General features: G+C 40.9%; 1 protein-coding gene across 1 annotated transcript in view; it reads left to right on the top strand.

Moving 5' to 3' along the window:
* The window catches only part of RIOX1 (ribosomal oxygenase 1), a 102,536-nt gene that overhangs the window by 65,201 nt on the left and 12,807 nt on the right, over positions 1-24,528 (top strand). The window contains exon 13 of the mRNA XM_053711918.1: positions 23,058-23,157. Coding sequence (XP_053567893.1) covers positions 23,058-23,157 — 100 coding nt within the window. The remainder of the gene's footprint in view (positions 1-23,057; positions 23,158-24,528) is intronic.

Here is a 24,528-nt window from a genome sequence, read left to right as displayed (position 1 = left end):
GTCGGTCGAATGACTGGGGTAGGCGGAGCCTAGGAGGGATCATGTGACCAGCTTTGCTGGGCTCTTTGCCATTTCCTGTTGGGGAAGAGAATATCCCACAAGTAAGGATGACGCCGTGGGACCGGACACACACCGTTGAGAAAGTAATTTATCAGGTAAACATAAATTCTGTTATATATATATATATATACATAACTAAAGGTGTATGTGTATTTATGTGTATATATGTATTTACAGACATATATGCACAAATAATCACATAAATACATACACACATATATATATATATATATATATATATATATATATATATATATATTTCATATAGGTGGCGAAAGTCCACAAGCTTGTTACTGATGGGATATACGTTCCTACTAGGAGGGGGCAAAGTTTCCCAAACCTCAAATACCTATAAATACACTTCCCACCTCACTCATACCTCAGTTTTAAAAAAAAACATTTCCTCCTTAGGAGGTGTGAAGCATGATGTGCTTGATTTCTTCAGTGAAAGACGCTTCTAAGCATATTGAAGCCCAGTTCCTCTCTAAGTGCAGTGTTTGTCTGAGGGATGTGAATGGAGTATTACCTGATGATACCATGTTTTCACCTATGGGAAAGCTTTTCATAAGGCTCTCTGTAAATCGGTAGCAGGGATTCATCTGCTGCCTCCCTTTATAGATCAACAATATAAACTTGTTCCATTACCTCTGCTGATATGTTTCAGTTCTGGTTTGGCTGTTTCCTATATGTGGATAGGTGTCTTACACGGTAAGAATATACTTTTTTTTTTTTTTTAAATAGATTTTTATTAAGGTTGTTAGGTAACCCATCATTGATCAAACATTTTACAGGAATATTGAAAGTCATATCTTTCACTATTGTGACATAACAGTATAATACATAAACATGTCAATTCCACATACAGCTAAATATTGTCAGGAAAGACAATAAAATACATTAGAAGAAATAACAGTAATTATAGTGAGCGTAATACATTGAAACCTCTTTTTACACATTATCAATCCCTCACATTCTATACAGGGTCACTCATGGACCCGGATGAATGAGAATTATATTTAGAGGGAATTCTGATGATACAGACTGTCACTTTTGGACCTTTAAATTATAGCAGAATTATTGAGTAATATAAAACTTTTGAACCTTGGAAATAATATAAACTAGTATAAAGGATAAAACAGCATACTATTGAATAGGCAAGTGAATATCATGGAGCTTATGCAAGAACAGACAAGTGTGAATATCATAGTGGCATACCTAAAATTCTGTAGTAGCTAAATTTCTAGTGAGGAGTATTTCTAAAAGTGAATAATTAAGATCAGCTACGTATAGGTCTAATAATCTAGACTGAAAACATTAAACTTCGTTCCTGGGTTAAACTGAGTATAACTAAGCTTCCTATAACTATCATTAGGACATCATATCTGACTTATATGCTTTACTCTTCCAAATAAATTATATAAATTCCCTCAATAAAATAGTATATAATAAGAAGATGGCTTTTGCCTCTTTGAGGTTGGTTATTTATATGAAACCTAGGGCTATATGAGGTATAGTTGATGAAGATAGTCTTGGCTGATATCTTAAGCTTATATATGTGTGAAACTGCTTTCCACTTACTACCAGCTGGCAAAGGGGGGATTGTAACATGATAAATAAATAGATATAAGGCAGTCACCACAGTTTTTAGGTTATATATGTCCCTATCTACATTGTGCCTACTGGAAGTAGCATATATTGGAATCAATGAAGTTCCAAGGATGTTCCTTATAGATCATATCTATCATGTCCATAACATAGGCTGAAAGTGTCCAGGGAAATTCAAACAGGCTCATGTTATAAACAATTGAATCAGCACTACATAACTCATAAAACAAAGCAACATTTGAATATTTAGAACATTTGAACCAACTGTGTAACAGGGATTAGCTGAAATCAAACAAACATAGCCATGAATAGGCCTCGACAATTATTTAGGTGCTGCTTGGGGATGCTAGTCTAATGGCATGTGTTATGATAGTCAGCGTGCGTCCTCAGATCTCTTCTCATAGTGCACAGGTAAGCGAGTTGCTTAATAGCACAAGAGGCACCAGATGCCGGCGGGCTACATATAGTGTCAAGGCGCTCCTTAAAGGGGTAGTCAACACCTGGCAGAACTTAATACCATCATTTAGATACTCTGAATAAGATGCACCTGCACCACCTCACATGTTAAATACCTCTAACGATATGGAGTAATCGTCCACAGCACATACGTTTTTCAGCTGTAGACATGGCCGCCAAACTCCACCCAACATAACATAATACGTTTCTTTTTAAAAAAAAAATAGCCAATCAGAATAGAATCCTTTTTTCAGATTCTTTACCCGCGGTCATGGCGATTCCCAGCAGCAATTCAAATTTCTGCTTGTGAGCGAACAGGAATTTCTAATGCGCATTAACAAGAACACAAACGAGCATTGAGTTCCATAGAGAAGGGGGGCGAAGGAAGAGGGGGAGGAGTTGGGCGGCTATGTCTACAGCTGAAAAACGTATGTGCTGTGGACGATTACTCCATATCGTTAGAGGTATTTAACATGGGAGGTGGTGCAGGTACATCTTATTCTGAGTATCTAAATGATGGTATTAAGTTCTGCCGAGTGTTGACTGTCCCTTTAACATGACGGCCCAGACCCTGTGCGTCATGATATGTAATATCTCCAGATAATATATGTTCCTCAGTTGTAGATGGGCCTCAGTTACCTCCAAAGCCACCGGTGATCTGGTAGCTATCTCGAGAAGAATCCTTAGCTGCTGCTGTAGCTGAGAGTAATGTTTCTTGAGCGACTGTCCCACTGCCTGCTCCCAAATGTTTATCTAGTCCATGTTAAGTGGCTTAGTAGAAGCGTCGGACCTTCTCCCCTACAAATTGTAAATATCCACAATAAGCAAAGCTCACAACAGTGATCTTGCAGAATTGAAAAAGCTGCAGAAGGCTATAGTATTCAGAGCAATGTTTGGCTCTTAATTAAGCCCCTTGCCTGGGGGGGATTTGAGGCCTTAGCAAGCGTGATCTCCTTAGGTCTCAACGGCCCAGATTTCAACATCTATTTTACTGGCAAACTTTGTAATACTGCAGTTAGCATCTAGACATCTTATCTTGCACTTCACACTCTTGGATGGTAAATTGGAAGGCTGATATTCAGTGGATTATATGTGTCTATCCATGATACAGAAAATGCTGCTGTCCATTACAGCTGCCTGGGCACGCCCCCAAGTATATACTTTTATTATATAAGACACTCTCAGCTATGTATTGGGCACTTTTTAAGTAAAGTTGTTATATATTGTTGGTATACATGTCTTGAGTCAGTTATTCAGTGCTCTTTTTTAGCAACTTTATTTGTGACTAACTATTTGTCAAGGTTGGTAGAGTCTATGAAACATACAGGTTTTTTTGTAGATAGTAATTTATTTATAAATTAGGATGCCAAGTATTATGTTAGTCTCATGGAATGTTGATAATCACATTTTATGCAGCTATAATAGAAGTATTCATTAAAGCAGTGATTTTCAACCTTTTTTTTGCCGTGGCACACTTTTTTACATTAAAAAATCCTGTGGCACACCACCATCCCAAAATTTTAAAAAAATCAGATTGTAGCCTAATACAGCATATATATATATATATATATATATATATATATATATATATATAATATACACATACACACAAAAACATACATACTGTATGTATTGTGCTGTTATGCCATGCCTCCTACAAACTACCCCTGCACTGGGAGTAAAAAACAAGCAAAGTTTAAAAAAATATGTCACACTGTTGTCAGTCTGCCGTGGCACACCTGAGGATCTCTCATGGCACACTAGTGTGCCACGGCACACTGGTTGAAAAACACTGCATTAAAGGGACATAAAACAAGTTGGGATAGAGGCAAAATAATATATGTACTTTAATTACTTTACCTGTAAATTTGTACTGCTGTGCCTCGTCATTAACCCTTTCTTTCTCTTGTTAAGTGTATCCAGTCCACGGATCATCCATTACTTGTGGGATATTCTCCTTCCCAACAGGAAGTTGCAAGAGGATCACCCACAGCAGAGCTGCTATATAGCTCCTCCCCTCACTGCCATATCCAGTCATTCTCTTGCAACTCTCAACTAAGATGGAGGTCGTGAGAGGACTGTGGTGTTTTATACTTAGTTTATTTCTTCAATCAAAAGTTTGTTATTTTTAAATGGTACCGGAGTGTACTGTTTATCTCACTCAGTATTTAGAAGAAGAATCTGCCTGCGTTTTCCATGATCTTAGCAGAAGTAACTAAGATCCTTTGCTGTTCTCACATATTCTGAGGAGTGAGGTAACTTCAGAGGGGGAATAGCGTGCAGGTTTTCCTGTAATAAGGTATGTGCAGTTAAAATATTTTTCTAGGGATGGAATTTGCTAGAAAATGCTGCTGATACCGAAGTAATGTATGTAAAGCCTTAAATGCAGTGATAGCGATTGGTATCAGACTTATTAATAGAGATACATACTCTTATAAAAGTGTATTTTAAAACGTTTGCTGGCATGTTTAATCGTTTTTTACATATGTTTGGTGATAAAACTTATTGGGGCCTAGTTTTTTCCACATGGCTGGCTTGAATTTTGCCTAGAAACAGTTCCCTGAGGCTTCCCACTGTTGTAATATGAGTGGGAGGGGCCTATTTTGGCGGTTTTTTTTGCACAGCAAAAATTACAGATACAGACATCCAGCTTCTTCCTGCATGATCCAGGACTTCTCTGAAGGGCTCAAAAGGCTTCAAAAGTCGTATTGAGGGAGGTAAAAAGCCACAGTAGAGCTGTGGCAGTTGTTGTAACTGTTTTAAAAAACGTTTTTGTCATTTGTTATTCCGTTTTTGGTATTAAGGGGTTAATCATCTATTTGCAAGTGGGTGCAATGCTCTGCTAACTTATTACATACACTGTAAAAATTTCGTTAGTGTAACTGCATTTTTTCACTGTTATTTCAAAATTTGGGAAAATGTGTTTCTCAAAGGCGCAGTAACGTTTTTTATATTGCTTGTAAACGTGTTTTAAAGTGTTTTCCAAGCTTGCTAGTCTCATTGCTAGTCTGTTTAAACATGTCTGACACAGAGGAACCTACTTGTTCATTATGTTTGAAAGCCATGGTGGAGCCCCATAGGAGAATGTGTACTAAATATATTGATTTCACCTTAAACAGTAAAGATCAGTCTTTATCTATAAAAGAATTATCACCAGAGGGTTCTGTCGAGGGGGAAGTTATGCCGACTAACTCTCCCCACGTGTCAGACCCTTCGCCTCCCGCTCAGGGGACGCACGCTAATATGGCGCCAATTACATCAGGGACGCCCATAGCAATTACCTTGCAGGACATGGCTGCAATCATGAATAATACCCTGTCAGAGGTATTATCTAGATTGCCTGAATTAAGAGGCAAGCGCGATAGCTCTGGGGTTAGGAGAGATACAGAGCGCGCAAATGCTGTTAGAGCCATGTCTGATACTGAGACAGTATGCAGAACATGAGGATGGAGAGCTTCAGTCTGTGGGTGACATCTCTGACTCGGGGAAACCTGATTCAGAGATTTCTAATTTTAAATTTAAGCTTGAGAACTTCTGTGTATTGCTTGGGGAGGTATTAGCTGCTCTGAATGACTGTAACACAGTTGCAATTCCAGAGAAATTTTGTATGCTGGATAGATACTATGCGGTGCCGGTGTGTACTGACGTTTTTCCTATACCTAAAAGGCTTACAGAAATTATTAGCAAGGAGTGGGATAGACCCGGTGTGCCCTTTTCCCCACCTCCTATATTTAAAAAAATGTTTCCAATAGACGCCACTACACGGGATTTATGGCAGACGGTCCCTAAGGTGGAGGGAGCAGTTTCTACTTTAGCAAAGCGTACCACTATCCCGGTTGAGGACAGTTGTGCTTTTTCAGATCCAATGGATAAAAAATTTGAGGATTACCTTAAGAAAATGTTTTTTCAACAAGGTTTTATTTTACAGCCCCTTGCATGCATTGCGCCTGTCACTGCTGCGGCGGCGGCATTCTGGTTTGAGGCCCTGGAAGAGGCCATCCAGACAGCTCCATTGAATGAAATTATTGACAAGCTTAGAATGCTTAAGCTAGCTAACTCATTTGTTTCTGATGCCATTGTTCATTTGACTAAACTAACGGCTAAGAATTCCGGATTCGCCATGCAGGCGCGTAGGGCGCTATGGCTTAAATCCTGGTCAGCTGACGTGACTTCAAAGTCTAAATTACTCAACATTCCTTTCAAGGGGCAGACCTTATTCGGGCCTGGCTTGAAGGAAATTATTGCTGACATTACTGGAGGCAAGGGTCATACCCTTCCTCAGGACAGGGCCAAATCAAAGGCCAAACAGTCTAATTTTTGTGCCTTTCGAAATTTCAAGGCAGGAGCAGCATCAACTTCCTCCGCTTCAAAACAAGAGGGAACTGTTGCTCATTCCAGACAGGCCTGGAAACCTAACCAGTCCTGGAACAAGGGCAAGCAGGCCAGAAAGCCTGCTGCTGCCCCCAAGGACAGCATGAAGGAACGGCCCCCTATCCGGAAAACGGATCTAGTGGGGGGCAGACTTTCTCTCTTCGCCCAGGCGTGGGCAAGAGATGTTCAGGATCCCTGGGCGTTGGAGATCATATCTCAGGGATATCTTCTGGACTTCAAAGCTTCTCCTCCCCAAGGGAGATTTCATCTTTCAAGGTTATCAGCAAACCAGATAAAGAAAGAGGCATTCCTAAGCTGTGTGCAAGACCTCCTAGTAATGGGAGTGATCCATCTAGTTCCGCGGACGGAACAAGGACAGGGATTTTATTCAAATCTGTTTGTGGTTCCCAAGAAAGAGGGAACCTTCAGACCAATCTTGGATCTAAAGATCTTAAACAAATTCCTCAGAGTTCCATCATTCAAAATGGAAACTATTCGGACCATCCTACCCATGATCCAAGAGGGTCAGTACATGAGCACAGTGGACTTAAAGGATGCCTACCTTCACATACCGATTCACAAAGATCATCATCGGTTCCTAAGGTTTGCCTTTCTAGACAGGCATTACCAATTTGTAGCTCTTCCCTTCGGGTTGGCCACTGCCCCGAGAATTTTTACAAAGGTTCTGGGCTCACTTCTGGCGGTTCTAAGACCGCGAGACATAGCGGTGGCTCCGTATCTAGACGACATCCTGATACAGGCGTCAAGCTTTCAAATTGCCAAGTCTCATACAGAGATAGTTCTGGCATTTCTGAGGTTGCATGGGTGAAAGTGAACGTGGAAAAGAGTTCTCTATCACCACTCACAAGAGTCTCCTTCCTAGGGACTCTTATAGATTCTGTAGAGATGAAAATTTACCTGACGGAGTCCAGGTTATCAAAACTTCTAAATGCTTGCCGTGTCCTTCATTCCATTCCACGCCCGTCAGTGGCTCAGTGCATGGAAGTAATCGGATTAATGGTAGCGGCAATGGACATAGTGCCATTTGCGCGCCTGCATCTCAGACCGCTGCAATTATGCATGCTAAGTCAGTGTAATGGGGATTACTCAGATTTGTCCCCTCTACTAAATCTGGATCAAGAGACCAGAGATTCTCTTCTCTGGTGGCTTTCTCGGGTCCATCTGTCCAAGGGTATGACCTTTCGCAGGCCAGATTGGACGATTGTCCTTCTAGGTTGGGGCGCAGTCTGGAACTCCCTGAAGGCTCAGGGATCGTGGACTCAGGAGGAGAAACTCCTCCCAATAAATATTCTGGAGTTAAGAGCAATATTTAATGCTCTTCTAGCTTGGCCTCAGTTAGCAACACTGAGGTTCATCAGATTTCAGTCGGACAACATCACGACTGTGGCTTACATCAACCATCAAGGGGGAACCAGGAGTTCCCTAGCGATGTTAGAAGTCTCAAAGATAATTCGCTGGGCAGAGTCTCACTCTTGCCACCTGTCAGCGATCCACATCCCAGGCGTAGAGAACTGGGAGGCGGATTTTCTAAGTCGTCAGACTTTTCATCCGGGGGAGTGGGAACTCCATCCGGAGGTGTTTGCTCAACTGGTTCATCGTTGGGGCAAACCAGAACTGGATCTCATGGCGTCTCACCAGAACGCCAAGCTTCCTTGTTACGGATCCAGTTCCAGGGACCCGGGAGCAACGCTGATAGATGCTCTAGCAGCTCCTTGGTTCTTTAAACCTGGCCTATGTGTTTCCACCGTTTCCTCTGCTCCCTTGACTGATTGCCAAAATCAAACAGGAGAGAGCATCGGTGATTCTGATAGCGCCTGCGTGGCCATGCAGGACCTGGTATGCAGACCTAGTGGACATGTCATCTCTTCCACCATGGACTCTGCCTCTGAGGCAGGACCTTCTAATACAAGGTCCTTTCAATCATCCAAATCTAATTTCTCTGAGACTGACTGCATGGAGATTGAACAGTTGATTCTATCAAGGCGTGGCTTCTCCGAGTCAGTCATTGATACCTTAATACAGGCTCGGAAGCCTGTCACCAGGAAAATCTACCATAAGATATGGCGTAAATGTTCTTCACTCCATTCCGCGCCCTTCGGTAGCTCAGTGTATGGAGGTAATCGGCTTAATGGTAGCGGCAATGGACATAGTGCCATTTGCGCGCCTTCATCTCAGACTGCTGCAATTATGCATGCTGAGTCAGTGGAATGGGGATTACACAGATTTGTCCCCTCTGCTAAATCTGGATCAAGAGACCAGAGATTCTCTTCTCTGGTGGCTGTTTCGGGTACACCTGTCCAAGGGTATGACCTTTCGCAGGCCAGATTGGACAATTGTAACAACAGATGCCAGCCTTCTAGGTTGGGGTGCAGTCTGGAATTCCCTGAAGGCACAGGGATCGTGGACTCAGGAGGAGAAACTCCTTCCAATAAATATTCTGGAGTTAAGAGCGATATTCAATGCTCTTCTGGCTTGGCCTCAGTTAGCAACACTGAGGTTCATCAGATTTCAGTCGGACAACATCACAACTGTGGCTTACATCAACCATCAAGGGGGAACCAGGAGTTCCCTAGCGATGTTAGAAGTCTCAAAAATAATTCGCTGGGCAGAGTACCACTCTTGCCACCTGTCAGCAATCCATATCCCAGGCGTGGAGAACTGGGAGGCGGATTTTCTAAGTCGTCAGACTTTCCATCCGGGGGAGTGGGAACTCCATCCGGAGGTGTTTGCTCAGTTGATTCAACGTTGGGGCAAACCAGAGTTGGATCTCATGGCGTCTCGCCAGAACGCCAAGCTTCCTTGTTACGGATCCAGGTACAGGGACCCAGAAGCAACGCTGATAGATGCGCTAGCAGCGCCTTGGTTCTTCAACCTGGCTTATGGGTTTCCACCGTTTCCTCTGCTCCCTCGACTGATTGCCAAAATCAAACAGGAGAGAGCATCGGTGATTCTGATAGCACCTGCGTGGCCACGCAGGACTTGGTATGCAGACCTAGTGGACATGTCATCCTTTCCACCATGGACTCTGCCTCTAAGACAGGACCTTCTGATACAAGGTCCTTTCAATCATCCAAATCTAATTTCTCTGAGACTGACTGCATGGAGATTGAACGCTTGATTCTATCAAAGCGTGGCTTCTCCGAGTCAGTCATTGATACTTTAATACAGGCACGAAAGCCTGTTACCAGGAAAATCTACCACAAGATATGGAGTAAATATCTTTATTGGTGTGAATCCAAGAGTTACTCATGGAGTAAGGTTAGGATTCCTAGGATATTGTCCTTTCTCCAAGAGGGTTTGGACAAAGGCTTATCAGCTAGTTCTTTAAAAGGACAGATCTCTGCTCTGTCTATTCTGTTGCACAAGCGTCTGGCAGAAGTTTCAGACGTCCAGGCATTTTGTCAGGCTTTGGTTAGGATTAAGCCTGTGTTTAAAACTGTTGCTCCCCCGTGGAGCTTAAACTTGGTTCTTAAAGTTCTTCAGGAGTTTCCGTTTGAAACCCCTTCATTCCATTGATATTAAACTTTTATCTTGGAAAATTCTGTTTTTGATGGCTATTTCCTCGGCTTGAAGAGTCTCTGAGTTATCTGCCTTACATTGTGATTCTCCTTATCTGATTTTTCATTCAGACAAGGTAGTTTTGCGTACCAAACCTGGGTTTTTTACCTAAGGTGGTTTTCTAACAGGAATATCAATCAGAGATTGTTGTTCCATCATTGTGTCCTAATCCTTCTTTAAAGAAGGAACGTCTTTTGCATAATCTGGACGTAGTCCGTGCCTTGAAGTTTTACTTACAGGCTACTAAAGATTTTCGTCAAACATCTGCCCTGTTTGTCATTTACTCTGGACAGAGGAGAGGTCAAAAAGCTTTGACAACCTCTCTCTCCTTTTGGCTTCGGAGCATAATACGCTTAGCCTATGAGACTGCTGGACAGCAGCCCCCTGAAAGGATTACAGCTCATTCTACTAGAGCTGTGGCTTCCACCTGGGCCTTTAAAAATGAGGCCTCTGTTGAACAGATTTGCAAGGCTGCGACTTGGTCTTCGCTTCACACCTTTTCAAAATTTTGCAAATTTGACACTTTTGCTTCTTCGGAGGCTGTTTTTGGGAGAAAGGTTCTACAGGCAGTGGTTCCTTCCGTTTAAGTTCCTGCCTTGTCCCTTCCTTCATCCGTGTACTTTAGCTTTGGTATTGGTATCCCACAAGTAATGGATGATCCGTGGACTGGATACACTTAACAAGATAAAACATAATTTATGCTTACATGATAAATGTATTTCTCTTGTAGTGTATCCAGTCCACGGCCCGCCCTGTCCTTTTAAGGCAGGTCTAAATTTTAATTAAACTACAGTCACCACTGCACCCTATGGTTTCTCCTTTCTCGTCTTGTTTCGGTCGAATGACTGGATATGGCAGTGAGGGGAGGAGCTATATAGCAGCTCTGCTGTGGGTGATCCTCTTGCAACTTCCTGTTGGGAAGGAGAATATCCCACAAGTAATGGATGATCCGTGGACTGGATACACTACAAGAGAAATAAATTTATCAGGTAAGCATAAATTATGTTTTTTTAGTTTCTCTAGAGCTCTAACTCCCCCGACACATTTCCTTTTATGGCTGTAGCTATAGCCACCTTTGTTTTGGTAAAATGCAGAAGTGAATAGGGATTATCTGCTGGAGCATACCTGGAAGCTGTGAACTCAGTTGAAATAAATGCCTCTGTCTAAACACTGATAAGGAGGGTGGAGTTAGCTGCTCCAGACAGCACAGCTTTGTAACTAATTTTCTTTATTTTTGAAAATTATTTTAAAATACTTGTCAGTAATTTTTAAACAATTTTTTTATGCAAGCAATTTTAACTTAATTAGCCCTTTTTAAGATATGCACAGATTTTAACCTGTTTTATGGCACTTTAAGCTTTATTTAGGTACATTTTGTGTTCTGTATTTACAATCAAAATTCTTACCTGCTTTTTAGAGTGAGAGGTGTATTAGAAATTCACTACAGCTTTGCATGTTGTGCATGTGATGATGCTATTTATGTCATAGCGTGCGTGTCTTTATTTGGCGCCAAAAATTTCCAGCAAAAAAAAAATTCCCGTCAAAATTGCAGTTATAAGCTCCGCCCCCAGCCCATTCAGTGTTCTCAGAAAATACTTTAAAAGCTTTCATGCAGCATTTTATCAATCAGTTTTCTTTATTTTTTGTTATTTTTTTTTATAAATTTTTGTTCTGTTTCTAATTCTCTCAAGCCGGTTATATATCATATATAGGAGCATGGATATAAATTTGCAGAATAAATTTATTTTTTTCAAATTTAGTTTTTTTGAAATTATGTCTGAACCTGCCTCTGATGTTACCATAGGATTTGAGCTGCATGAAAACGTATATACCAAAGCTAAGTGTGTTTGTTGTAATAAAGCTGATCTAAATCCTTCAGCTCAATTATGCGGCTCTTGTTTTGACAAATTGTTAAATGCTAATAATATATCTATGAGTACAAATACACCCACTGTTATTCCATCTCAGTTTAATGTACATAGCATTACTGCAGAAATGAGATTTATTGCTGCAGCTATAGAGAAGGTAAGGACTGCTATTCTGCCTTCAAATAAACATAAAAGGGTTTTGCAACATTTTCCTAAATTTAGTGAATTAAGTTCTGACCTTCAGCATACTGATGTATACTCTACTGATGGGGTTTTCTCTGATTCAGAGGATGCCACATCAGAGACAGATATAGACAAATCTTTTTTATCTAAGATAGAATATATTCGTTCTCTTCTAAAGGAAGTTTTGTTTACTTTGGGTATTGAGGAGTCTAAATCTCCTGATGATAAAGCTAGTATTCGTCTAAATTCTGTATTTGAGACTACTGTTATTACTCCTGAAGTATTTCTATTCCTGACGCTATCTCTAATGTGATTGCTAAAGAATGGTCTAAGCCTGGTACCTCTTTTAACCCTTCTTCTAGGTTTAAGAAATTGTGTCCTTTGCCTGTAGCCAATTTAGAACTTTGGGAAACAGTTCCTTAAAAGGACAGTAAAGTAAAAAAAAAAAAATTCATGATTTAAATTGACCAATTTTACTTTGTTCACTTGGTATTCTTAGTTGAAAGCTAAATCTAGGAGGTTCATATGCTAATTTCTTAGGCCTTGAAGACTGCCTCTAATCTGAAAGCATTTTGACATTTTTCACCACTAGAGGGCGTTAGTTCATGTGTTTCATATAGATAACATTGAGCTCAAGCACGTGAAGCTCTTAGGAGTCAGCACTGATTGACTAAAAATGCAAGTCAGTCAAAAAAACTGAAATAAGGGGGCAGTTTGTAGAGGCATAGATACAAGGTAATCACAGAGGTAAAACTTATATTATTATAACTGTGTTGGTTATGCAAAATTGGGGAATGGGTAATAAAGGGATTATCTACCTTTTTAAACAAACAAAAAAAATCTGGTGTTTACTGTCCCTTTAAGTTGATGGGGCAATTTCCACTCTTGCCAAACGTACAACTGTTCCTATGAAAGACAGTACTTCTTTTAAAGATCCTTTAGATAGGAAGCTTGAAACTTATCTAAGAAGGGCCTATTTACATACTGGCTATATTCTTAGACCTGTTATATCTATGGCTGATGTTGCTGCTGCCTGTACTTTTTGGTTGGACAGTTTAGCACAGCAGTTGTCTTCAGATTCTGAATTATCTAACATTACTGTTTTTACTTCCACATACAAATAATTTTATTTGTGATGCTATATTTGATGTTATGAAGATCAATGTCAAATCCATGTCACTAGCCATTCTAACTAGAAGAGCTTTTGGCCTAAATCTTGGAATGCTGACATGGTGTCTAAAACTAGATTATTATCTCTCTCCTTTCAAGGTAAAATCTTTTTGGTTCACAACTGGATTCTATTTTCTCCACTGTTACTGAGGGCAAGGGAGTTTTTCTGCCCCAAGACAAGAACTCTAAGGGTAAATTTAAAGCGCCATACATTTTCGTTCCTTTCGTCAGAATAGAGAACAGAAAACCACTCCTTCCCCTAAGGCCTCTGGCTCTAATTGGAGACCATCTGCAAATTGGAATAAATCCAAGCCTTATTAAAAAACCAAATCCTGCCACTAAAACTACATGAAGTTGCGGCCCTCAAGCCAGTTCTTCTGGTAGGGGGCAGACTAAAGCTATTTCAAAGAGTTTGGACAAACTCTGTCCAAAATCAGTGGATTCAGAATATAATTTCTCAGGGGTATCGAATAGGATTCAGAATAAGACCTCCCTTGGGAAGATTCTTTCATACCCATGTACAAAAAAAAAAAAAACAGTAAACGCTCAAGCCTTTCTGAAATATGTTTCAGACCTAGAACTTTCAGGGGTAATTATCACAGTTCCAAAGCAGGAACAAGGATTGGGGTTTTTATTCAAATCTATTCATTGTACCAAGGAAGGAAAATTCTTTCAGACCAATTTTGGATCTGAGAACTTTAAATCGTTTTGTAAGAGTCCCAACTTTCAAGATGGTGACTATAAGGACTATTCTGCCTTTTGTTCAGCAAGGTCACTTCATGTCCACAATAGACTTACAGGACGCTTACCTTCACAATCAGATTCATCCAGATCCCCAAGGCAGAACATAGTGCGATCTGCGATCTTATCGCAGAAACTGGAGCCTGTCTGCAGAAAAAGAACGGCCAGGTCCGTTAAGCATAGAATTTTCTTCAACAGGATTTTTTTTTTCTGGCCAGTGCAATGCTTTCAAAATGACATCCGGTACATTTTTAGTGCAGTATTTTGAAATTATTGGCTAATGGCTGCTCTGCTCCTGAAATTGATACATTTTAGAGGCAAGATTAATGTTACTTTAACCCGCCAGAACTCTGTGACTGTCTGCAACTGCGAGGTAACTGGTAAGTGTAGAAGCTTTTCTATTAGTGCAGCCATTTGAAACTCCTTTCCCTATTATCGTGTAGGTGCTTATTGAATTGTGTTTTTACTGAATGGACACTGGGGCAAGTAGGCACGTAGTTAATAATATGTTAAGAGGCTCACAGCCTGCAGTACCATCTTGTTGCAACTGAAGCCAGCTTTAGGGCTGCCGGTAAGGAGGGATCTGTCGGGGGAAATGGATTCAGGGGGCCCCAGCATCCTCAGACCAGAGGGATCCCCTCCGGACTTGTGAATGCAGCGCAAAGACAGGACAGGCTCCTAAACTTCCCAACAAATACAGCAGATGAGGGAACTGAGCACTCTGTGTCCCTCCTACAGTGCCGGAGAGAGGAGGAGAGCAGGGAGTGTTAGAGGATTCGGAATAACATTTATTTACAGCATACTCTTTACTGAGAGGACAGTCTGGGGCAGGCACGCACGTAGTTAATAGAATAATATGTGTTAAGAGGCTCAGGCTGGGGATGAAAGGGAGGCACTTCTCAGTGTCACATCTCACATGTATTGCGTGCTTTCAAAACTTTCAAGATGGAGACGATAAGGTCCATCCTTCCTTTAATTCAGGTAGGTCAGTTTATGACCACTATAGATTTGAAGATGCTTACCTTCATGTTCCAATCCACAGGGAACACTTTCAGTACCTGAGGTTTGCATTCCTGGACCAGCACTTTCAGTTCATTGCCCTTCCGTTTGGCCTAGCTACTGCTCCAAGAATCTTTACGAAGGTTCTAGGGGCTCTTCTAGCCGTTGCTAGAACTCTGGGTATTGCAGTAGCCACATACTTGGATGATATTCTGGTGCAAGCACCATCCTTTTGTCTTGCGGAATCCCTTCTCAGTCTACTTCGATCACATGGATGGAAGATAAACTTGGAAAAGAGTTCTCATATCCCAAGTACCATGGTGGAATTCCTGAGTACTAATAATAGACTCCATATCCATGAGGATATTTTTAACAGACCAGAGACGTTTCAAGCTAACTTCGGCATGTCTTGCACTCCGGACCTCTTTGAGTCCCTCTGTGGCTCAATGTATGGAGGTGATTGGTCTCTTATGGTGTCCTTCATGGACATCATTCCTTTTCCCAGGTTCCGTCTCAGACCTTTACAACTGTGCATACTGAGGCAGTGGAATGGCAATCATTCAGATCTGTCTCAACAGATTGTATTAGACAGCCGGTCGAGAGAGTCGCTCTCTTGGTGGCTCTGTCCAGATCATCTGAGGGACATGCTTCTTAAGACCATCCTTGGAGATTGTGACTACAGACGCAAGCCTATCTAGATGGGGAGCTGTTTGGGGTGCCAGGAAGGCACCGAAGTTGTGGACTCAGGAGGAGTCCTCCCTCCCAATCAATATTTTGGAACTACGGACAATTTTCAAGGCCTTGAAGACTTGGCCACTTCTTGGTTCGTCCCAGTTTATCAGATTCCAATCAGATAATATACCCTCGGTGACTTACATCAACCATCGGGGGGGGGGGGGAACGAGAAGTTCCTTGGCGATGAAGGAAGTATCTCAGATTCTGGAGTGGGCAGAGGACAACAGCTGTTCGCTGTCAGCAGGGCCGGACTGGGAATAAAAAGCAGCCCTGGAAAAATTTTTAGACCAGGCCTATAATCCGCCAAAGACACACTTATATATATATATATACATATATCCTTAATTAAATTATAAAAAAAGGCATTATTTGGAGACAATTAACCCTGTAGCTGATAAATAAATAAATTAAATATATTATGCAGCACAGTGCTGCATAATATATTTAGTTTTGAAACTTGTATAACTATTAAAACTAAGTACTTCAGTTTAGCAATTAGGTAAGTCTGACAGAGATTGTTGGCATTAGAAGGTCTGTGTTGTAGATAGGATCGTTTTTACAACACACAGAGGCATGAAAAATTACCAAAGCTCATGAGATGAAGAGGAGCAGAGAGTTATAGCAAGAGGTCAGGAGCTCATTGCAGCTTGTTAGTTTAGAGGAATTCAGGACCCAGAGGTTTTTTATTTCCAATTTTCCACATCTGTTTTTGTTTTTATTTAAACCATGCTCTGTGCTTTTTTTCCATTTGAGACACATACATTTTATCAGTAGGATCAGAGAAAAAAACACTAACTTACTAGGCTAGCTACTAGATCAGATGAATATCTTCCCTTCTGTCTTCTAGTCGTCACAGTCTAGACCTGGCTAAGTAGTAAAGATTTTAGACACACACAGAATCCCCTTGCTGCTACAGTTCCTTATGCTCTGTGTGTACAGGAAGCGTAATTGGAGCAAACCACTGGGCATAAGTCTGGAGGGGGTGCACGCTGAAACGGCCAAACGGCCAGACAAAGCACAAAAAAGAGAAGGGTACAGCTGCACAGAAAAGAGGCACCAAAGGGCTGTTAAAAATAGCTTTATTTGATCAAAGTTAAAATGTAAAGTACATAGTCACAACCATCCTGACTATTTTTGTGCCGTAACAGGCACTTAATCAGTGCCTGTTACAGCCCAAAACTAGTCAGGATGGTTGTGACTATGTACTTTATATTTTAACTTTGATCAAATAAATCTACTTTTTATTTTAACAGCCCTTTGTTGCCTCTTTTCTGTGCAGCTGTACCCTCCTCTCTCCTCGTCACTGACAGAGTGACATTCAGTCCACTGCGCTCATACCCGAAGCGAAGCCCTGTATTAAAAACTGCCTTCACTGCAGTGCGCACAGGTCTCACAACCCAAAGGCCGGCCCTGCATGTGCTGAGTTCTCTGTGTAGCTGCCAAGTTAACTGGCGGCCCACTGTCCAAGCAGCCCACCGGGATTTTTCCTGTTATCCCGGCGGCCCAATCCGGCCCTGGCTGTCAGCGATCCACATTATGGGTCTGGACAACTGGAAGGCGGATTTTCTCAGCAGGCAATCCTTCCATCCAGGGGAATGGTCTCTCCATCTCAAGGTGTTTGCAGAGATATACAACAAGTGGGGAACGCCGGAGATAGATCTCATGGCATCCCGTCTCAATACCAAGCTACCCAGGAACGGGTCGAGGTTGAGGGATCCCCAAGTGGATCTAATAGATGCACTAGCAGTGCCCTGGAGGTTCAAACTCATATCTTTTTCCTCCATTACTTATTCTTCCTCGAGTGGTGGCCCACATCAAGCAGGAGTGGGTATCAGTAATCCTGATTGCTTTATCGTGGCCGCGAAGGACGTGGTTGGCGGAACTAGTGGGGATGTCCTCTTCTCCTCTTTGGAAGTTACATTGTCGCAGAGACCTGCTGATACAAGGTCCATTTATTCATCAAAATCTAGATTCTCTGAGGCTGACTGCGTGGAGATTGAATGCTTAGTCTTAGCCAAGAGAGGTTTCTCGGAGAGTGTCATTGATACTCTTATTCAAGCTCGTAAACCAGTTACTCGGCGTATCTACCACAAGATGTAGAGGACCTACTTATTGTGGTGTGAAGAGCGTATTTTTTCCTGGCACATAATTAAGGTTGTTAGGATCTTATCTTTTTTCAGGATGGGCTGGAGAAGGGCCTTTCTGCTAGTTCCCTGAGGGGACAGATTTCGGCCCTGTCTGTTTTATTGCACAAGAGGCTGGCTGAGCTTCCAGGCGTGCAGTCTTTTGTTAAGGCTCCTCCTTGGAGCCTAAATCTTGTTCTTCGGGTTTTGCAACAGGTTCCATTTGAGCCTCTGCATTCCGTTGTCATTAAATTGTTATCTTGGAAGTTTCTCTTTTTATTGGCTATTGCCTCTGCATGCAGAGTTTCTGAAATCTCTACTTTGCAATGTGAGGCAGTTTTACATACTAAATTAGGTTTTTTTCCTAAGGTTATGTCGGATCGTAACATCAATCAGGAGATTGTGGTTCTATCCTTGTGTTCTAATCCTTCTTCATCGAAGGAACGCTTACGTCACAATTTGGATGTGGTTCGCGCCTTGAATTTCTATCTTCAGGCTACTAAGGAGTTTAGACAATCTTCCTCTTTGTTTGTTGTCTATTCGGTGAAGCGTAAGGGGCAGAAGGCTACTTCGACTTCCCTAGCGTAGCTTACAAGACAGCGGGACATCGCCCTCCTGAGAGGATAACGGCTCATTCCACTAGAGCAGTGGCTTCCTCTTGGGTCTATAAGAATGAGACCTCTATGGATCATATTTGTAAGACGACTACCTGGTCCTCCTTACTTACTTTTTCAAAATTTTACAAGTTTGATGTTTTTGCTTTGGCTAAAGCAGCTTTCGGGAGAAAAGTTTTGCAGGCTGTGGTGCCCTCAGAATAGGGTCCGCCTCTTTCTTTTTGTTCCCTCCCGTTATTCATTCAGTGTCCTCTGGAGCTTGGGGATAGTTTTTTCCAACAGTAAGGAATGAAGCCGTGGACTCTCCCTATCTTAGGAACGTAAACATTATTTATGCTTACCAGATAAATTCCTTTCCTTCCGGATAGGCAGAGTCCAGGCCCCCCCGTTTTTTCTTGTCTATGGGCGGTCCCCTATTATTTATTTTATTCTTTTGGCATTATTTATAACCTAATGTTTCTCCTACTTTTCCTTGTTCCCTCGGCAGAAAGACTGGGGTAATGAGGAAGTGGGAGGGATATTTAAGCCTTTGGCTGGGGGTGTCTTTGCTCTTCCTGGTGGCCAGCTGTTGTATTTCCCAACAGTAAGCAATGAAGCCGTTGACTCTCCCTATCTTAGGAACGTAAACATTATTTATGCTTACCAGATAAATTCCTTTCCTTCCGGATAGGGAGAATCCACGCCCCCCCTCCCCCGTTTTTTCTTGTCTATGGGCGGTTCCCTATTGTTCATTTTATTCTTTTGGCACCATTTATAACCTAATGTTTCTCCTACTTTTCCTTGTTCCATCGGCAGAAAGACTGGGGTAATGAGGAAGTGGGAGGGATATTTAAGCCTTTGGCTGGGGGTGTCTTTGCCTCGTTCTGGTGGCCAGCTGTTGTATTTCCCAACAGTAAGCAATGAAGCCGTGGACTCTCCCTATCTGGAAGGAAAGGAATTTATCTGATAAGCATAAATTATGTTTTTTTACTTTTTTTATTTTTCCCCAAAACTTATACCGTTGGAAAGGTTAGACGATTACCTTTCCAACGGGGTGGGTCTTGGGGGTCTGTAGCTGCTTAGATGCCTGAGATACAGGCTTTCCCTATATTGTTCATTGTAAATTTTAAATAAAGTTGCGCGTTGACGTCACCACACGAAACGTGAAGCCCCGGTGATGCCTGTCACTATACAGGCCAGAACGCCGGGTGGGAGTCAGTGGGAGCCCCCAGATTGCCCTCAAGGTGGGTGAGTGCTAGCGACGGCTCTGAGCCGACAGCACTTGACTGGGACAATTTGCTACGGCTCAGAGCCGTCGTTAGCACTCAAAGGGTTAAAGAAAGAACCGTATATTCGGTTTTAAACAGACAATGTCACAACAGTGTCATATGTCAATCATCAAGGGGGGACTTGCAGTCCCCTAGCAATAAAATAAGTGTCTCTAATACAGGTATACCTCACTTTACAGCGCTTCGCTAATACAGCGCTCTGTGGAGCTGAAGTTCAGCCTCCAAGGATTTTGAAACAGTGCTGTAATCATTGTGAGATTGAAAGAAAAGTGACTGGCACCATTTTGTTATGCTTAGTTCACTCTGTTTACAGCATTACAGTGCAATCTGTGTGTCAGTGCTATAGTCTGGCAAATTTTACTACAGTAATTGTCACTATTTTACAGGTACAGTATTTATTGAATCCTAATTGAATACTGTGCTGTGCTATTGTTAAACTAAACGTAGCACTGTTGCACCCCTAATATATGTTAGTTCAAACATGTTTTAAAGTCTTTGAACACACTGGCAAGTGAAAAGAAAGCTAAAACTGCCTTGTTTCACTTTAAGGCGGTTTTCACTTTACAGCGGGGCTCCGGTCCCTAACCCGCTGTATGAGCGGGGTATGCCTGTACTTTCTTGGGCGGAATCCAACTCTTGTCTTATCACTGCGATTCATATACCAGGTGTAGACAATTGGGAAGTGGATTATCTCATCTAGCAATCTCTACATCCTGTGAAGTGGCCTCTCCATCCGTATGTGTTATTTCAGATTGTGCATATGTGGGGTCTTCCAGACATAGATCTGATGGCCTCTCGTCTAAGCAAGAAACTTCCCAGATACCTCTCCAGGTCCAGGGATCCCCAGGCGGAATTGCTCTCTCTTGCGAGTCTTCTTATCTGATTTTCCATCAAGATAAAGCTGCTTGCGCAGACTTCGTTTAAAGTTATGAATTCTGAAAACATTCATAGAAAAATTATTGTTCCTTCCTTGTGTCCTAATCCTAAGAATACTCTTGGAGAGATCTTTACATTCTTTTTAATGTTATAAGAGCTTTGAAATATTATGTTGATGCTACTAAAGATTTCAGAAAGACTTCAATAGTCTATTTGATAATTTTTTTGGTTCCAGAAAAGGTCAGAAAGCCTCTGCCATTTCTTTGGCATCTTGGTTAAAACTTCTGATTCGCAAAGCTTATTGGAGGCGGGGCAGCTCCGCCTCAGAGAATAACAGATCATTCTACAAGATCAGTTGCCACATCTTGGGCTTTCAAGAATGAAGCTTCAGTTGATCAAAGCTGCCACTCTTTGCATGCCTTTACAAAATGTTACCATTTTGGCGTTTTTGCTTCTTTGGAAGCAGCTTTTGGTAGAAAGGTTCTTCAGACATCTGTTTCCATTTGATTGTAGTGCCTATGATTTAATTGTTTTTAAAAATGTTTTGGGGGTTATGATTTTTTGTATAAAGCACATTATTTATTCTGTTCCTCTTTTTTTATGATTTTACTCCTTATACACCTCACTAACTTAGAAAAAGTCCCAGAGGGGAAGCAGAAGAGGCACGCTAAAATAAGTTTATATAATATTTAAATGTTACCAGATAGTGGTTTAGAACAAAAGTTTCTAAAAGTCCCATATACAGAGTCTTTGGTGACTTCGATCTTCGATTAGTGTAGCAGGGCGGCTCCTCTTGAACCCAGAATGCAGGGCAATCTAAATGAATGTAAGAGCAGAAAGAGGGCGTCTCATAGTGTAATCCGTCTCATATGATATGATGTAGAATAGTGGTAAATGTGCTTACCAGATGTATAGGCATCGTACTGTGACCGGTGCAGCAGAGCAGACTAGCACTCAACAGTGGCTAGTACACTGAACGGGGTCTCCCTGTTAGATTTTTCACTGTGATCCAGCACTGCACGGCTTCTAGTGTTGATACAAACAGTTTCTGTTATCAAACCGTAAGGTGAGAAGGAAAAAAAGCAGGAGGACAACTTCCAATAATATAAAAGGAAAAAACACTTTGTTACAAAGCAACGTGTTTCTCGACCGAACACTGGTCGTTTCTTCAGGCAATAAAAAGCTGTATATCCATCCTGTAACTAGCTTGTGGACTCTCGCCACCATGAAAGAAATTAATTTATCAGGTAAGGTTCTTACATAGATTATGGTATATATATATATATATATATTTAAGTGCATTGGAGACCTTTGCAGTGAGGTAGATGAAAACATATGCAATATATATATATATATATATATATATATATATATATATATATATATAGTTTTACATGTTATCTAATTAATTGCAAAGGGCTCCAATGCACTAATATATATGTCTTTATTTGTGTATGTATGCATTTGTCTTTATATGTGTGTATATGCCTGTAAATACATATATACACATGTAAATATATATATACACATATAAATACATATATACATATATAGACATATAAATACATATATCCACATGTAAATACATATATACACATATAAATACATATATAGATACATATATACACATATAAATACATATATAGATACATATAAATACATATATACACATATAAATACATATACAGACATAAATGATTCACTGTATATATGGTTGACGTTCAGAGAATGCTTTTAGAGCATGTAAAGTTTACCATCACTTTAAGCAATTTAAGCACCTATAGCATACATGCCATGGGTTTAATAGCATTTGCAATGCAGAAGTATCATGATTAGAACATGTGGTTTTAAACAATTTTCCAATTTACTTCTGTTATCTAATTTGTTTCCTTCTCTTGGTATTTTTGTTGAAACAATGCATACCTACATAGTCTCAGGAGCAGCAATGCACTAGCTGCTGATTGGTGGCTGCACAAATATGCTTCTTGTCATTGGCTAACCTAATGTGTTTAACTATCTCCTAGTACTGCATAGCTGCTGATTGATGGCTGCACAAATATGCTTCTTGTCATTGGCTAACCTAATGTGTTTAACTATCTCCTAGTACTGCATAGCTGCTCCTTTAGCAAAAGATACCAAGAAAATGAAACAAGTTTGATAATAGAAATAAAATGAAAACGGCTATGCTCTATTTGAATCATGAAAGAAAAAAACTTAGTTTTTGTGTCCTTAAAAGTTTATATGCTCCAATTTGTACATTTTATTTTGGAAAAAGTCTGCCACAGTAGATCCTTGGTGAGCTCTAGTCACTCCGGTGGGGCATTGACTTCAGAGTGCCAGAAGTGAGTAAGGGGTTTGCAATGATCTGTCTAGTGTATACTTTTTACATTTAGTGTTGTAATTTTGCAGATTGTGCAGTGAAGGCGAAGACTGTATGCTCTATTACTCAACCGATAACTCCAGAATATACCACAAGGAGGAGCCAAAGTGCATGGAAATCGAGCTGGAGGTAATGTGTGATAAAGCAGTTGATATACAGAACCATAAACATGGTATAGAAGGGAATGTTCATAGCACTAATGCCCATTCTAATTAATACATAGTAGAAATCCTTTTGGAATACATTGTGTAGCAGCTCAGATGATTTTTGTTGAAGTTGTCCCAATCAATCTGAATAATTGCTGATCAAATTAGTAAATTATAAATGCTTCTTCTTGAAAGCAAGACAGAACACTGGCAGCTAATTCAGTGTTGATTTTGGGATAATATTTTTATATACAGTTCTGATGTGCACATTTACATGGACATTAAATACTTTGGTATTGTAGTATAAAATGTTTAGTTCTATGTAGTAAAAAAATAAACAATATACATTCATTATTTATTATTTTCCTGTTATTTAAAAGAACCATTAAATTCAGTAGAATTGCATAATTGACAAATGCATGATAAAACTGACAATACAATAGCACTTCCTTTTGAATTTTAAATGAATAGTAGACATTTCTCCAACATTGGTGTGTCCGGTCCACGGCGTCATCCTTACTTGTGGGAATATCTCTTCCCCAACAGGAAATGGCAAAGAGTCCCAGCAAAGCTGGCCATATAGTCCCTCCTAGGCTCCGCCCACCCCAGTCATTCTCTTTGCCGTTGCACAGGCAACATCTCCACGGAGATGGTTAAGAGTATGTGGTGTTTAGTTAAATTTAGTTCTTTCAGTTCTTCAAGGGGTTCCGTTTGAACCTCTACATTCCATAGATATTAAGTTGTTATCTTGGAAAGTTTTGTTTTTGGTTGCTTTTTCTTCTGCTAGAAGAGTTTCAGAGTTATCTGCTCTGCAGTGTTCTCCGCCCTATCTGGTGTTCCATGCAGATAAGGTGGTTTTGCGTACTAAGCCTGGTTTTCTTCCAAAGGTTGTTTCTAACAAAAATATTAACCAGGAGATAGTTGTACCTTCTTTGTGTCCGAATCCAGTTTCAAAGAAGGAACGTTTGTTACACAATTTGGACGTAGTCCGTGCTCTAAAATTCTATTTAGAAGCTACAAAAGATTTCAGACAAACATATTCTCTGTTTGTCGTCTATTCTGGTAAAAGGAGAGGTCAAAAAGCGACTTCTACCTCTCTTTCCTTTTGGCTTAAAAGCATCATCCGATTGGCTTACGAGACTGCCGGACGGCAGCCTCCTGAAAGAATCACAGCTCACTCCACTAGGGCTGTGGCTTCCACATGGGCCTTCAAGAACGAGGCTTCTGTTGATCAGATATGTAAGGCAGCGACTTGGTCTTCACTGCACACCTTTGCCAAATTTTACAAATTTGATACTTTTGCTTCTTCGGAGGCTATTTTTGGGAGAAAGGTTTTGCAAGCCGTGGTGCCTTC

This window comes from Bombina bombina, chromosome 4, assembly GCF_027579735.1.
Source record: "Bombina bombina isolate aBomBom1 chromosome 4, aBomBom1.pri, whole genome shotgun sequence".
Taxonomy (NCBI): Eukaryota; Metazoa; Chordata; class Amphibia; order Anura; family Bombinatoridae; genus Bombina; species Bombina bombina.
This window is presented reverse-complemented; position numbering and strand designations above follow the sequence as displayed.